Here is a 15472-nt window from a genome sequence, read left to right as displayed (position 1 = left end):
GTGTGCCAGGGTACAGTCCATCCCTTCCAGGCACCAGGAAAGGGCGTTCCAATGGCTTCTCCACTCAGGTGTATGTTCAGCACAGGCTGGCCGGACGTGTCTAGTTAAGCCTAGCATCCAGGGGAAGGCTGGGTATGACTCAAGAAAAGACAATCCTTTGAATGATCAAGATTTTACTAATATTCTAATATTAATGTAATGTAATATTAATATTAATGTATTTATGTCAGAGTACATGGTGCTATTTTTGGCCTTGAAAGCATGAATAATCATTTCACACACGATGGACAGCTTTAGCTCAAATCATATTTCATCATTTACATTCATATAGATATTAATTTATATACAGTCAGCCTGGGGAGTGTAAAGTGTGCTGTATATGACATAAAACCAGAACTAGCTGCTTTCCAAATCCCATACCTAAAACTTAAATATTCATGAAGTATATTGCTGCTGTTGTCCAGGACAGCAGTGACAATATTTTACAAGCAGCTACCAGTCAGTTAAGGAGATGTGGGAAAAAAATCAGCCTTCTTCATAGGAGCAGCACAATTTTAATTTTTCCTATTTATTCAAGGTGTAACCAAACTATTTATTGCACATACTACTAATCCCCACATTCTGTGATCATAATTTAATCTTTAATCAACATATAAAGTTATTTAATTTTATGGATGGATGAAATGATAGAGATGTTCATGTTAAACGGTAACACTAATTCTGGGTAACCCACCTGGGATCCCTCTAAGAGGGAGTAGTTTCATATGTTTGTAATAGCTTTCCACTGTAGTCATGTAGAAGGCACGCTATAGAAAGTAGCCTCGTTGACAATATAAACATTTTTAAGTATCACCTTTCATATTAAGTCTATTTGGACTCCTTGACTACAATTTTAGTAGCATATTCATCTGCAGTCACTACCTTAAAAAAAACAACACACCCAAAAACCTGAAACACCCCACAAAACAGTCCCAGAATTAGATTCAGAGCAAGAAGCCAGCTGAGCTACCCAACTAGCCGCAGTAGGAGAGTATTATTCTCTGGACGGGGTGGGACCATCTATTTACATTGTCTTTTGCTGGCAGTATGAGCAGGCAAGGCTCAAGGATACTTCCTGTATTTGTCTTACAATTGCTCCTCCCCATTATTAAGCTTGACCCCTCAAAGATCCTACTACTACTAGTCGGTGCTCAGCCTCACTTCCCATTCTACCAACCTTGAGCACTATATTCAAATCACCAATTCTCTGCACCTTGACTCCTCCCTCACACCGGCCCTCTCGTCCCAGACGTTCCACACCAAGTCAGGTACTTCCTTCACTCACCCTCCCCAGCCCAAAAGAGGTTCAAACAAGCAAACAAACAGATTTCACTTTATTCTTCCTACTGTCTGGATCCCAGCAGAGGACTCTCTGTAGAGGAGCTGTACTTCCTTATAGAAAGAAATACAAGAAAACAAAAAATATTCCCACTGCATGGAAATCTTTCCCAGGACTTTCTGAAGTTTCTTATTATGAAGAAGCCTAAGGCATACATTCAGCATGGAACACCTACACCTAAATTAAAACAAAACCCCATGCCTTTCAGTTGTGACCTGCTTTCTTAGGATCATGTTCACTTCAGCTTTGTTATCATTAAATAAAAAAACATTAAAAAAAAAAAAGAGGGCTGACTGTTTCCAGTACTTCAGTCAAAATTCACACAGTAAGCGAAGCTGTTAAAGAGTTCTTGGCATTGAGTAATTACACTAGTAAAACCAGGTTAGACAGAAGCCATAGTATTTTAATAAATCCTGAGTACATTTAGTAAATCTCCTTGTATTTTATTGTCAGTTACAGAAATACAGTAAGATACAAGGCACACAGCTTTTGATCATTTTACCACAGTATGCTAAGTGCTATTCAGAACAGAAACTCACTTTTAAGTAAACATGAGTATTTTATTACGTATCTTAACATTTCCGTGGCTGTTGAATAACGTACATTCTTTTAGGCAGTATGAGCTTCTCCAGGGCAGGCTGTGGCTTTTGGTGAGCCACTTGTAATGCTGCTGCATTAATTTTGTGGCTCATCTGTAACATTAAAGGAGGGGAAATAAATTGTGATAGGATACAGCTTTTCTGCTATTCTCTTCCTAAATTCCGTCATATAAAAATAGTTTAAAAACAGTAGTAAAACCTAACCCCCTAAAAGTTCAAACGATCAAGACCTAAAACCCACAGTGACTCTGTACATTTAATTACAATTTCTGTTTTCAAAGTGGTATTGGCCTGATTACCTTCAGTGAACCATTGATTCCCCCCGCCCCTCCCTTTTTTAGTAGTTCATAGAATGAGCTGTCAAGAAAAGGAAAGCAGAGCAAACAATCGGTATGCCAGAGTTAACAGCAAGTTGCTTCAAATACTTATTCTCCCAGATTCAAATAATCATCATTACAGCATCTAAATAACACTTTCTAATCTACTGAGGATGCTTCACATATGAGATTTTGGAAACTAACAGGAGAAGGAAATGGTAGGTCAGAACCGAGGAGATGGGGACAAGCGGAAGAGAAACGGGATAAGTTGTACCTGCTCTCCTTTACAAACAAGCCTAAGCAGAAATTTGAGATCTACATACTAAAGCTATAAACACATGTGTTAATAAAATCTTATGTTGAAATGATGCAACTGATGTTTTACCAAGCTCTATGGAAGAGGAACTCCTGTATGCTTCAGAATCTAAAGACTGCAAGTGTATGAAAAATAGATGAGATCTTCACATTAGCATGAAAATTAAAAAGCTGCTTGTTAAATCAGCTCTAGCACAGTACAGGTGTAAGAGTACATCAACAGCCTAGCAAGAGATACTGGACAACAGTTACAAGCATATCGATGAACAGAAGGGTCTATCAACAGTTTTGTAACACAGAATTTTAAATGATCTTGTAGTGTTTCCAGGTGAGAAGTCAAGAAGATACCTGACTAATGCCAGGCCTCAGGTGAAACAGCTGCATTTGCGCCATCAGTGGAATGTGCTGTGCCTGTTGTCTTGGGGATCACTTAAAGCTGTTCGACATTAGCTTACCATCTCAGTATCCATGGCACACTTGCTAGTGACACTGCCCACCTCCTTCAAGAAGCTATCTTTTCACTTCTCTAAGTTGGACCCTTACAGAAGGTAAATCTATTTCCACAGTAGGATGAAGAACTGACAGCTAGGTTTTGTTCTGGCTTGTAATCCCAGCTCTGCCACAAACTTACTATGTCACTGGTAGTTGTTCCCCACATTCCAATAAATAAAAGCCAATATGTCACTTTAAAAAAAGGGCACATCTTACTATCTTGCTGCACTTTAACAGGTACACATAACTACCCTGGGGCTACCTAGTGTTAAATAGGAATGGAATCAAACACCACAGAATAAGGAAGAAAGGCTAGTTACTTTTCAGCTATCTAGCATTTTAGCAACTACCACTAAAGAAAGAGATTACCTTAATAATATTTAGTGGTAGGTGACAAACCTACAAATGTCAGATGACAGCAGTTTCAAGAATATGCACTTTTTAATTTTTTTTTTTATGGTTAGCTGTATGGAGAAGCCCTGATAAACATGCATCTTGTTCTTCCAGACATACTTACTTTGCTTAGCACTCCTGCTAGCAAGACACTCATGTTCCGAGTTTTTGAAAAACTGGCAATAGCACTATATAGGAAAAGAAAAAAAAATTAGCATTTCCATCTCACAGACACACTTGCCACTTTCATTTTCCAGACAATACAAAACATTTTGTAATAGAAATTCAGGTTTTGGAGCTAAATCCTTTAATCACATTTAAAAACATATGACACTAAGAAAAGGTATGCTACCTCAGAATAGAACAATGCAAAAATCTGTGTTGCAGGCTGTTTATTTAGATATACGAAAATGCACATATAAAATATCCTTAAATATCTCAAAAGGGATTTTTTTTTTTTTTTTTGCACGCTGTGGAGCAGCTTCACAGAACCTGAGCACTGATATCCAGAGCTACAAAATTTGCCTTTGTAATTTTCTTGATCCTGATCTCGACCCACAAAAAAAATGGGAGTCTCTGCTTTCGGGGAGCATCTCTCTTGACAGAAGCAATTTGTCAAGCAAGAACTTTTTGTGCAAGATTATCTCATGAACATCTTCATATTCCAGTGAATAACAGCCATGCTACCAGTATTCCACAAATAAACTGTGGATATCAAATAATTTAGTTCAGCAACAGGAAGAATCGTGGATTGCACATTCTTCTGATGATACCATTATTTGCAGTGACACCTCTGTATCTTAAAATGGAGTTGGAAAAAATCCTTATTACCCTTACACATGGAACCAGGTACCTTTTAATGTGACTCTTGAAAAAGTAGATAGTGCTTCCGTTAAGTTAATGATTCTGTGGAACGGGCAAAACACATTTCCTACTGAAATTTCAATTTACTAGTCAATACAACTTGCCACACTGACAAATGTAAGTTACTCAAGGTCTGTTTATGTGATCAGATAACTATGACTATGGAAGACAGCAGCAAAGTTACACCCAAATAACTGGCAATCAATGAAAAGAAAAACCTTCTAACTCCAGAAAAACACATGCACACACACATAAGTTATTAAAGAACAACAACAAAAACCCAAGAACACCCCAAACTTTGAATAGTTTCTGTTAACTAGTGAGGTTGTCAGAAAACTGTCAGGCAGAGATCTAGTTACTAACATGATACATTACATTCTATTATGCCATGTATTACACAGCAACTTCAGTAACTTTGTTACTTTCAACACTGACAAGAGGGATAAAGGCACTAAACGCACAGGAGTTACAATGCTGAGTGGAATTTTAGATGCGCCTCCTCACAGTACTTCAATCATCACATTTTGTCCTATCCCCACAAGTCTCAAGTCTCTTCTGTGAAGTCTTTTTCCTATGAGCCTTCAGTAGGAAGCATCTAGCTCACTGGTAAAGGCAAGTGACACAGCAAGATATGTACCAATTTTAACTGACAATCGGCTAAAATTCAGGCTTCCCGTTTCCTCACAAATACCCTATTCACCATATGGAGGAGAATATGTACACTACTTCTTTGCTGAGCAAGGTCACAGCTATCAGGACACAGCAGATTTGTTCCAAGAGCAAATCACCGGATCAGGCTCCTTTGAACAAAATTTTGTTACAGCAGTTATGACAGGTGTGAGGTACTCTGCAATAACTATGCAGTTCTAGATAGGCCCCCCAAAAATTGCAGGCTCTTAAAGGGAACTTTTTGTGCAAAAAAGAAGGTATGTGGTGAGATAAGAGCATCTGAACTCGGTGGCCACTGAGAAAGTTTAGAATTGCAATAGAAGCAAACACCTGAGTGTTTAAATCCTATTTATGCACTGTGTTCCATTTAGGATTTGGACTGTAATGCAATCTGAGGAACACCACAAGTCATTAGATGTTTACCCTCTTATCCTTGTATTGGTCAACTTAACTTTTTGTTATGTGATATCTAAGAAAAGTGCATATATTTTAGAAAAACAGTCTTCATTTGAAAAAGCTGTGAAGAAAATACCTGTTTTGATGACCACTTCAACTAGTCACTGCTACCTTATTCAAAAGTAGAAGCATGCTTTCACTTTGGGGCAAAATAGCTTGAGTAACATTATGAAGTAAAAAACAGAAAAAGCCAAATTAGATTTCAGATTGAAATGGGAGATATAGCCTATATAGGAGACAGTAGCCTCTGCGGGGAGCGGGGCGGGTGGGAAGGTGCGAGTTTAAATTCAGAATTAGGACAGCCTAAAATTAATTTTTATTTCACTGGAACTGTTTGACCTTTATTAGGTACAGGTAGGCAACACGTTTTAACTTCTGTTCCATAACACATGGTGATAGAGAAGGGATTCAGCCTTTGTCTTTCACCACAAGGCACTGTCCTTAGGGTTGGGGTTTTTTTTTTTTGGGGGGGGGGTGGCACAGTGGGGTGTTTTTTTCCTTTGTGGTTGGTTGGTTGTTTTTTTTAAAGTCAATTATTATCTCAAAGTTGACTTTTATCTATAAATTGCACAAATTATTTTAAGAATGCAACTCTTGAGAGATGGAGTTCTCTTTGCTTTCAACCTTCGGCCCAATACCTATGAACTTTAACTACGGGGCAGGGGGGGAACAAGCCCTGCAGTGGAATACCTTGTTTTTTCTTTTCCTGGAAGTTTAGTATTTTTCTCAACAGGTCCATTTACTTGCTTTTTAGAAACTCTCATACCTCCGGCTTTGACTGCAAGAAGAAAATGCAATTTATGTAAAAGCGTATCTACAGAATTACATACTACATCATGGATACTTAGAGAAGGAAAAAATACACCCCAGATAATTGTTGACAAGAAATCATCTTTCAGTATTTGACTCCACGCTTCACTTCTAAACACACACATACACAGAAATAAGACCCAACAAAGACTTTGAACTTCTATGTCATGGCATACTCAAATGAACTTCCAAATCCTATAATCAAGATGTCAGAGCGGGTTTGGTAACTGCTAACTGTATTAAATCTTAACACCTTAGTATGTTAATACGCATTCTTCCCCCCTAAATCTCAGATGTATAGTTTCCATTTAAAATTAAAAAAAACCAAACCAAACAAGCCTCTACACACTTTCACATTTTTTAACAATGCCACTATCAGCAATAAAGGTTTCATCATAGAATCATTTAAGCTGGAAAAGCCTAAAAGAGCGACACTGCCAAGTCTACCACTAAACCACGTCCCATGGATGGGTGCAACTGTCCTATTGGTGATCAGCTTTGATTATTATAATTATAACCTTCAGAACTGGCTTAGCTTTAAGCTTTCATCATGTGCTTTTTAGTCAATGTCCTGACAGCAGAAAGTATATTGTATTTGAGCCCTTTTCCATGTTCTTTTGAGAGCTGCATTGTTCTGTGGGAAAGATCCGATGCTAGCAGAACACAAATTATGATCTTCACAGACAAATTCATTACATAAGGTATTCTAGAATAAACCTAATAATGCAGATAAGAACCAGCTGCATACTTATCTTGTACTTGTGTCCCAACATGTTTAATTATATTTTGTTAAGATATCTGCCAATCACAAAACCAATTAGCACTAATTAAGCTACAGACAACCTAACAATAACAATTTAAGTTCTGAGACATGTCAGAAAATTCAGTTCTGAACAAAGAACATATAAAGTTATCTAAAACATCTTGTTAAAAGAAATACTTTCTTCATTAGGGTACTTTAAGTTTCAAAATTGTGGGAGTAAGAAAGAATAAACTTGGTATGCATTTCTCAGTTTGAAGAAGTTGTGTTGCCTTACAGCAAGGTTCTTACTCTTATCATGAATAATCAAGACTGGAGTTTCCAAGCTCAAATATTTGGGGGCAGAAGTGAATAGGGAACGGAGAAAAAAGTTTAAAGAATTACTCCATTAAATAGCACGAGACATGTATTTGGCCATTTCAGGGAAGCTGATGTGTCCATCTGTAAGCAACTCCCATTTTCTACCAAATCTGACTACTCACCTTGTACCTCCTGGTTGCAGGTTTAGTTTAACAAATAAGAATTCTCCTTCAGACATATCCAAAGCAGCCTTACAGTGCTGGATTTCTGCAACTAGACTTGGATTTTCTTTTCAAAATTACATACATACAGTTAATTACACTGCTGTATAAGCAGCAAATGAATCCCCTAGCCACCTTATAGCTGCAAATACAGACAAATACAGCTGCAAATACAGACTAAATAGACTAAACCGAATTATTCTGGGAGTCTACCTGCAAAATGAAAAGTCTCCTCTGAAATGGAAGTGTCAACCATTTCCAATTATCTACCAGTAAAGAGAACCAAGATTCTAAATACCCTCAGCTCACAAGGTGTGAAACCCTTGTCTTTGAATGCGAGAGATAACATGAGAGGCATCTTTAGGTAAGAATGAGAAAAAAAAAAGAAAGAAAGAAAGGGGGAAAAAAAAAGACACAAACCACAAAAACTCATGGAATATTTCAAGGTCTTAGACTGATGTTTTCTTGACATCATGTTCCCTCTATAAAACATTCATCAAAACACCAATGCTAATTATCCCAAGAATTCTTCTACAGCTTGTTAGGTGCTTAGATTTTTTGGCTTCTTAAGAGTCAAACTGCAAATGGGAACTCAGCTAAAAGTTTGGATGTAGATAAAAAAACATAACTGAACCTGGATCCATGACTTTTGGTTTGGGACCTTCACTAAGCACACATGTGCAGGATTGGTGATTTCTAGATGCAAGTGTTTTTCATGTTTTTTAATTTAGCAGGGTGAAAAGATCCAGATGCACAGGGAAGCAACAACGTTTTAACACTATGAAGCTTTAGAAAAAGCACAAGGGAGTGTTGGGGGGGGGGGGGGGGGGCGCGAGAGGAGAGAGATACCCCAAATGGGAATAGATATTTAAACATTTAAGTGGCCAATCAGGAATAGTATCTACTTTCAACAAGCCCACAGAAGAAAGTTATGTATAATGATTAGAAATAATGCAAACTTATCTCAATCTTTCCACTGTCCTGAAAACAGCTGCTATTAGCAGCGGTCAAACCTGCTCATACACATCCATGGCAGTGTAAGAGTTAAACATGGATGCTCCTGGAAGGCACCAGAAAAATGTTTTGCAAATTGCCTTGAAATAAAGCAAGCAAGACAGATATCAAAATTTCAGTACAGAGTTCAGTTTTGGGATTTTGGTAAGTGCCCTGTAAGCCATGTAATTGAACAGTTGAGAACTAAGGGCCAAAATCTTTACTAACTTCCATATTTAAACCACCATATATTTTTAAAGAAAGGAAGGAAGGAGGATCACCCCCCTTCTTCCCTCCCCTCCAAAAAACACCAAACAACCAAATAAACCAAAACCCAAACGTAAAACAAAGGCACTGAGCTCTCCTGAGTCCCTAGGTCACTTGTGAATACTGTGGTCAGAATAAAGGTGCCCATCTTCAACCCACTTTGTCCACCAAGTGCACAACTGAAACTACTTATTCCTGCCACCCCACTCCTCTGCCAGAGACCTCCACTGCAGGGCCAGATAAGCCTTACCAAGACACAGTTTACTGTCGTGCAAATTAAGAAAATCCAGTACCCACACTAGGTCACTGCAGTGGTTTAAAGGCCCTTTCAGGTGCAATTCACCTGTCCCGGCCACACAGTGACGAAAAAATCCAGGTAAGGACTAGAGACAAGCAAAGGTGAAAAAACTACTTCACGTACTTCACAAATTCACGTAAAAGCATGCTCAAAAAAAAAAATATTATACTTTCAAGAAAGCCAACCAGATTTTAGAGGTGTGATGAGACACGTAAATTATGCCTGGCGTTCCTGAGGCTCCTAATGAACCTGGGGGACAACACCCCTGAACTGGCTTGGACTAGGCAGCAGCTGCACAGCAGCTCCGCAGGCGCAGCGTATGGCAGCTCTGCATGCGCACCTGGTATGGGCGGGAGGGAAACCAAGTACCTCCGCTAGCTGTGAGCTCTGAGGCACCAGCTCCACACCGCCGACAGACAGGCAAGCACAGGAGCTGGTTACCCTCTGTATGCCTTTATAAACTCTCCAACAAACCTAGACATGCATTTAAATACTAAGGATCACATCCTTACGATGTAGAGCAGTGGTTAGTGTAGAGCAGTGCTGGGTGCTCGTCAGCCTGGACTCAAAGGCATGCTTTAGTCAGGTAAAGAACTCCCAGAGAGCGCAGGGTGGGAAAGTTTTTCATGTCAGGATAGGAGGTGAGGAAGACTGCAACAGTAAAAATAAAAGGAAAAAAATTAATTAGAACACTGATGCCTAATTCTCTCCCTACTGGTAACGCATTTCTGATTAAGACAGCAGCAGAACCTCACACCACCCTGCTCTATCAGGCCCGAAGTCAAGTTTAAATTCAATGGCGCGGGCGCAGCGTGAGGCGCGGTGGCTCTGGCCGAGCACGACGCGCTCCTTTCCACGCCTACACCTGGGCGAGCGCAGGTCTCCCGGCCGCTCCAGCAGCTCCCCCCGCGGCAGGGCCGGCCTCCGGGAGCAGCCCCGCCGAGCCCCCGGCGCCGGCGCCGCCCCACGGTCCCTCAGGCCCGGCGCGGGGCGACGCAGGTGCCCGCGGGTGCGGGGACGCCGGCTGCGGCGGGGCAGCGCGGCCCGGCCCGGTGACCCGGCGGGCGCCAGGCGCTACCAGGAGGCCGTGCTTGCGGAGGGCGGCGGATCGCGGCAGCCGCGCCCCCTCAGAGAGCCGCCGCCGCACGGCGGGGCAGCAGCCGGCTCCCCTCTGCCCGCCGCGGGCCCCGCGGCCGGGGGGCGCCCTTTCCGCGGTCAGGAGTGCGGCGGCCGCGCACGCCTCCCCGCGCCGGGAGCCCGGGGCGGCCTCAGCCCCTACCTGCGGGAGGGCACCGGCCCAGCGACGGGAACGGCGAAACGCGCTTTCTTCGCACCATGGCGGGCCGAGGGAGTCGCGGAGCAGCGCCCGGGCACGGCGGCGGGGCGTGGGCGCGGCTCCCGTGCGGGCGGCGGCTGAGGGGCGGTGGCTGCGGGGCGGTGGGAGGTGGCTGCGGGGCGGTGGCTGCGGGGCGGTGGGAGGTGGCTGCGGGGCGGTGGCTGCGGGGCGGTGGGAGGTGGCTGCGGGGCGGTGGCTGCGGGGCGGTGGCTGCGGGGCGGTGGGAGGTGGCTGCGGGGCGGTGGCTGCGGGGCGGTGGCTGCGGGGCGGTGGCTGCGGGGCGGTGGGAGGTGGCTGCGGGGCGGTGGCAGGCAGCCAGAGGGGTGTTGCGCTGCCTGCAGCAGCGGGCCGAGGAGCAGCGCTGAGAAACCGGGCTGCGGCGCTGCAGCGTGAGGGCATCGCGTCAGTCCGGCGAAAGGGAGGGAGTGACTGAGGGAAGACAGTCAACTACGCGAGGAGTTAGTGTCAGACTGACTGCTGTCCCGTCTCCCTCTGGTAGAAACCTCCATCACCTTAGTCAGCTCTCATCCAGGTCGCCCTGTCTTTATGCCTTTTTCTTTGTCATGGTTGCTCATCATAAACTTCTTAAATTACTGCTGTAGACGTTAAAGTTTTCTTCAGCCTACTTTATTTTCTATGGTATTTCACTTAGAATTTTTCTCACTTGTCAAGTTTTTTATTGCTTTCAGAATGGTATTGTTGCTCTTGTTGATTTGCTAGATTTTTTAGCTGAGTTTCCTACAGAATCCAAACTTACACATTCAGCTCGTGTGTTTTGATGTACTCCTTCCTGTTACTGAGAACTTTTGACACCCCCCTCGGCTGCTCTGGGCCACATTTGACAGAGGACTAGAGACTGCAGATACAGTTCGGTGCTCTAAACTTGGCGAAAATCCATTTCTGGTAGAGAGGTACCTCAGCTGCTACTACTGCAGCTGACGGAAGGACTCTAGCAGGAGTTCACCCCCTGGCAGACAGCAGAGAATCTCAGTGCTTTGGGACATCTCATCCAGAGTGCACATCCCCTCAGAACCAGAGCCAGTCACTCGGGCTGTGTATTCCATGGAAACATGCCCTAACATGTATGCAGGTCAAGGAAAAGTCTGGTTTAGTCAGTGCAGTTAACGCTGACTTAAGTGGTACAGAAAGAAAATGTCATTTATTATACCAGGTGTCATATTACAGCATCTGTGTTCTTGCTAAGTGATAATATGTGTTTCATACGTATGTGTTTCACTCTGCTGTTCAGCTGCACCTGCTAAGTGCTTCTAATGAAAATAGTGAAGTTAGTGTAAAGTTGTGTGTGACCTTGTATCCTGACTGAAGAAACCATTCTCTTTGGGGACAACACCAGGTCATCAATTTCTCTGCGAGTTTTTGAGTGGTGCTGCAGCAGAACTTGGCTTTAACTGTCAATGACACGAAGTTCAACTATAAGTCTGTGGTCCAAATTGTAAGTCTGATGTCTAATATAATAGTTGTGAACAACCCCCATACTGATGTGTGGATGTATGTGACTGTGCATTTGTCTGCTAGGTTTCCATGACCAGTGTCTGGGGAGAAAGCTTCTAAATTCTTTTTGCTCTCCAAGGGAAGGCTTGAAGGCTTTATGTTCCACCGATCAGGAGATGCACAAATATTTGAGGGAAAACTTTACCCTTACAGCTGATCCTTATTTGTTGGCAGAAGCCACAGTGAAATACAGAAGCTTTACAGAGATGACAGGAGATTATTTTTTTAGTCAACTTTCTCCCCAGTTTTATGCAAGCCATTTAGCAGTAAGGCTACAGCTAGACCTTTTAAGAATTATGTGGTGATTTTTTATTTCAAGCAAAAGACTGTAGAACTTGATTTAGTGAGGTAAATCTTACCCTCTTCAATCATGAATAACTGCTTGAGATAGAATTAAAATGTTGACACTCACATGCCTTTTTTTTAAAAAAAATACCCATGACTTGAACATATGTTTGTTTTACACAACAAAGGCAATTAAAAAAAAAATTTTTACTATCCATTTTTAAGCCTTGATGTATCATCATGACCAATTTGTCTTCTGTTCATTGCATGCTAACACAAGCCCTAGTTTATTGTCAGTTATCAAAATGATCCTCCCTTCCATTTTTCCTAAGAACCTGCTAAAAAATCGAAAACATTAAAAATACCTCGCAGTACCTCCTTCTGCATTATTTTATGATTTTACCATCTCCTATTACTACTGCATTACTGATACAATTTACATTAGAAGATCTTTCTCTTGAAGAGTTATTCTGCTCCTGCTGCCTATACCTTAGTGAAATTGCATTTTTGTTTAAGATGCAATAACTTACATGTTAATGAACTAGCGTGTCATAAATACAGCAGGGAAATGGCATGAACAGTAAAGGCAGAAGTTCCAAGAAAGGGCATGAACAAAGCTGCTGGGTGAAGCCACATTAATATTGTAAAAATAGGTTTTCCAAATCCCTTGGAGAATGAAGGCTGAACTTTGCCATCTTAAACAAGACATTTGGAAGATCAAGTTAGTTTATTATAAAAGAAATCACCCAGTTGACTTGGAAACAAGTTGGTAACAGACTAGTCATTGCTCATCCATTGTCTAGGGTGGTGGTCTCCCAAGTGAGGTGTGTGCAGCCCTGGGGTGTGCAGGACTGATCTGCTGGTGTGCATAAAAGATAATTTTAGAACTTCTGTTTATTCTATTTTTAAAAAATTATGCTTTACTAGTATTTAATATACAACTTGACACTGATTCCCTCACTTGGTCTGTATGTGAGATGACCCTGTGCCATGGATGGTAACAATGTCTCCTGGAGGCAGGGCAGCTGTTCACAGTGCAGAGGTGTTCACAGCAGTGCCCTTGTTTGTGTGCCCACTTTCGGTGGATTGTGATGTATTGCAGTTTGTGTCTGCCTGGTCGAGTGGATTTATGGATTATATTATCTAGGTGTCACTAAAATAACGCTTGCAAAATGATCAAGTGGTCAAAAAGATTCCTGCAAAGAATCCACCGGTTGAAGGCGATGATGCAAGCACAAGTGAACAACAAGAAAATGGCAGAGCTGACACTTCATCTACTCCTAGTACGAGCTCATCAGCCACGTTACACGGTAAAAGCAGTGATGATCTAATGAGATCTGAGGAGAAATCAGCCAAAAAAAAATTAAATTATCAAAAAGCTGAAATACGGATTTACATCTGCTATCAGTAATGAAGAACCTCATCCTAATTGTGTGTTGTACCCTGATATAATAGCTAATGATAGTATAAAGACCTCAGTTAGCGAAACATTTAAAAATGAAGCATCCAGAAAATAAAGATAAACCTCTACAGCTTTTCAGTGATTTTTTTGAAAGTCATGTTATACACAAGCACATACATAATTTCACTAAAAACTGTAAATCTTTAAAAGCCTTTTTGAGGTTTCTTACTGTCGTGGTTTAACCCCAGCTGGCAACTAAGCCCACACACTCGCTCTCCCTGTGGTGGGATGGGGAAGAGGATGGAAAGAGTAACAGAAGACTCATGGGCTGAGATAAAAGACAGTTTAATAGGTAAAGCGAAAGCTACAGACACAAGCAGAGCAAAACAAGGAAGTCATTCACCACTTCCCATCGGCAGGCTGGTATTCAGCCATCTCCAGGGCAGCAGTGTAACGGTGACTTGGGAAGGCAAACACCATCACTTTGAACATCCCCACCCCACCCCCCTTTCCTTCTTCTTCCCACAGCTTTATATGCTGAGCCATGATGTCATACAGTATGGAATATCCTGCTAAAGAAAATGTATTTTGAATTAAGAAATTTAGAGTGCTGAAGCTGCTAAGTGGCAGAACCAGGCCTCGTCCCTTGTATAGCCCTAACCCAAGGCTGGTTTAAAACTTAGTCAAGTTAATCAGTGGGAGAACAGAGAAACAACAGATGATCAATTTGTGTACACAGGTGCATAGGATAGAGATCCAAATTACAACTTTGTCTACAACAGCTTATTCTTGTACTCTAGATCCAGTAATTAAAAGAACTCCACTTTGTATACGGGCTATAGCAACTGCTGCCAAGTAGTGGAAAGAACATGGGCTACTGTCCTGGGACCCCTGCAACAATATGTGTACCCCATGAAGTAGAAATACTTTTGAAACAATATGCAGAAAAAAGCGCTTTCTCCACAAAAGGCACATAGATATGAAGTAGTGCTTTTACCTGCAGACAATGTGAAACTTGAAAGATGTAATAACCTTCATCCAGCTACCTTAATGCCACTGCCTACAGAGGGAGAAAAAGATGGTCACAATTGTGAACAAGTGGGAAGCACAACGAGTAAGCCGTGAGACGATTTAACAGATCAACCTTTAGATAATCCAGATTCAAGTCTTTTTACAGATGAACCATCACACTATGAAGATGGCTGGCACTGTACTGGATATGCAGTTACCACAAAAAATAAAGTTTTATTGGCTGGACCTTTATCTCCCAATCTAGGCGCACAAGGTGCAGAAATTGTTGCTCTCACTGAGGCTGCAAAATATGCACTTGGACCACGAGTTAACCTTTACACGGATTCTCAGTATGAATTTGGAGTTTGTCATGCTACAGGTATGCTATGGAAGAAGCGTGGGTTTCTTACCTCCTCAGGTAAGACCATAGCACAGAGAACTTTAATTAAAGAATTGTTAGAGGTCATCCAACTGCCCACAGAATCGGCAGTGATTTATGTAAAGGCTTATACTAACCCCTGAGACAGTACATCTCAAGGAAATGCTTTGGCTGATCACGCAGCAAAAGCTGCTGCACGGCAAGTGATTTGAGCAATGACTCTGATTCTGACTGAACAGGATAAGGCTGAACTCCCAGATGTAACTCATCTCTACGAAGATCTACCTGCAGAAGACAGACAAACTTGGGAGAAATTGGGAGCACAATAATGTGATGGACAGTGGCTATTAGGAAGTAAACCGCTACTTCCAAAGAGGTATTTACTACCTATCACTCACTGTCAACATGATAGATC

General features: G+C 41.9%; 1 protein-coding gene across 1 annotated transcript; it reads right to left on the bottom strand.

Annotated features, from left to right (window-relative positions):
• Positions 1–1796: 1796 nt before the first annotated feature.
• Positions 1797–10549, bottom strand: DAPL1 (death associated protein like 1). Its single transcript, XM_055812880.1, has 4 exons — positions 10412–10549; positions 6174–6261; positions 3619–3682; positions 1797–2070 (listed from the first exon to the last, which is right to left on the bottom strand). Exons 1-4 carry the CDS (start codon positions 10467–10469, stop codon positions 1951–1953), a joined length of 330 nt encoding a protein of 109 aa, XP_055668855.1. The 5' UTR covers positions 10470–10549; the 3' UTR covers positions 1797–1950.
• Positions 10550–15472: the final 4923 nt, after the last annotated feature.

Source organism: Falco peregrinus, chromosome 8 (genome assembly GCF_023634155.1).
Source record: "Falco peregrinus isolate bFalPer1 chromosome 8, bFalPer1.pri, whole genome shotgun sequence".
Lineage (NCBI taxonomy): Eukaryota > Metazoa > Chordata > Aves > Falconiformes > Falconidae > Falco > Falco peregrinus.
The sequence above is the reverse complement of the archived record's forward strand: the minus strand, read 5'-3'. Positions and strand labels throughout refer to the sequence as shown.

Excerpts from the sequence above, each read along its gene's own strand:
- DAPL1 (XM_055812880.1), bottom strand. The coding sequence starts at position 10,469 with ATGGTGCGAAGAAAGCGCGTTTCGCCGTTCCCGTCGCTGGGCCGGTGC. Across the intron at positions 3,683-6,173 it reads CCAGGAAAAGAAAAAACAAG|TGCTATTGCCAGTTTTTCAA; the intron begins GTATTCCACTGC and ends TTTCCTATATAG. Across the intron at positions 2,071-3,618 it reads TAGCAGGAGTGCTAAGCAAA|ATGAGCCACAAAATTAATGC; the intron begins GTAAGTATGTCT and ends TTAATGTTACAG.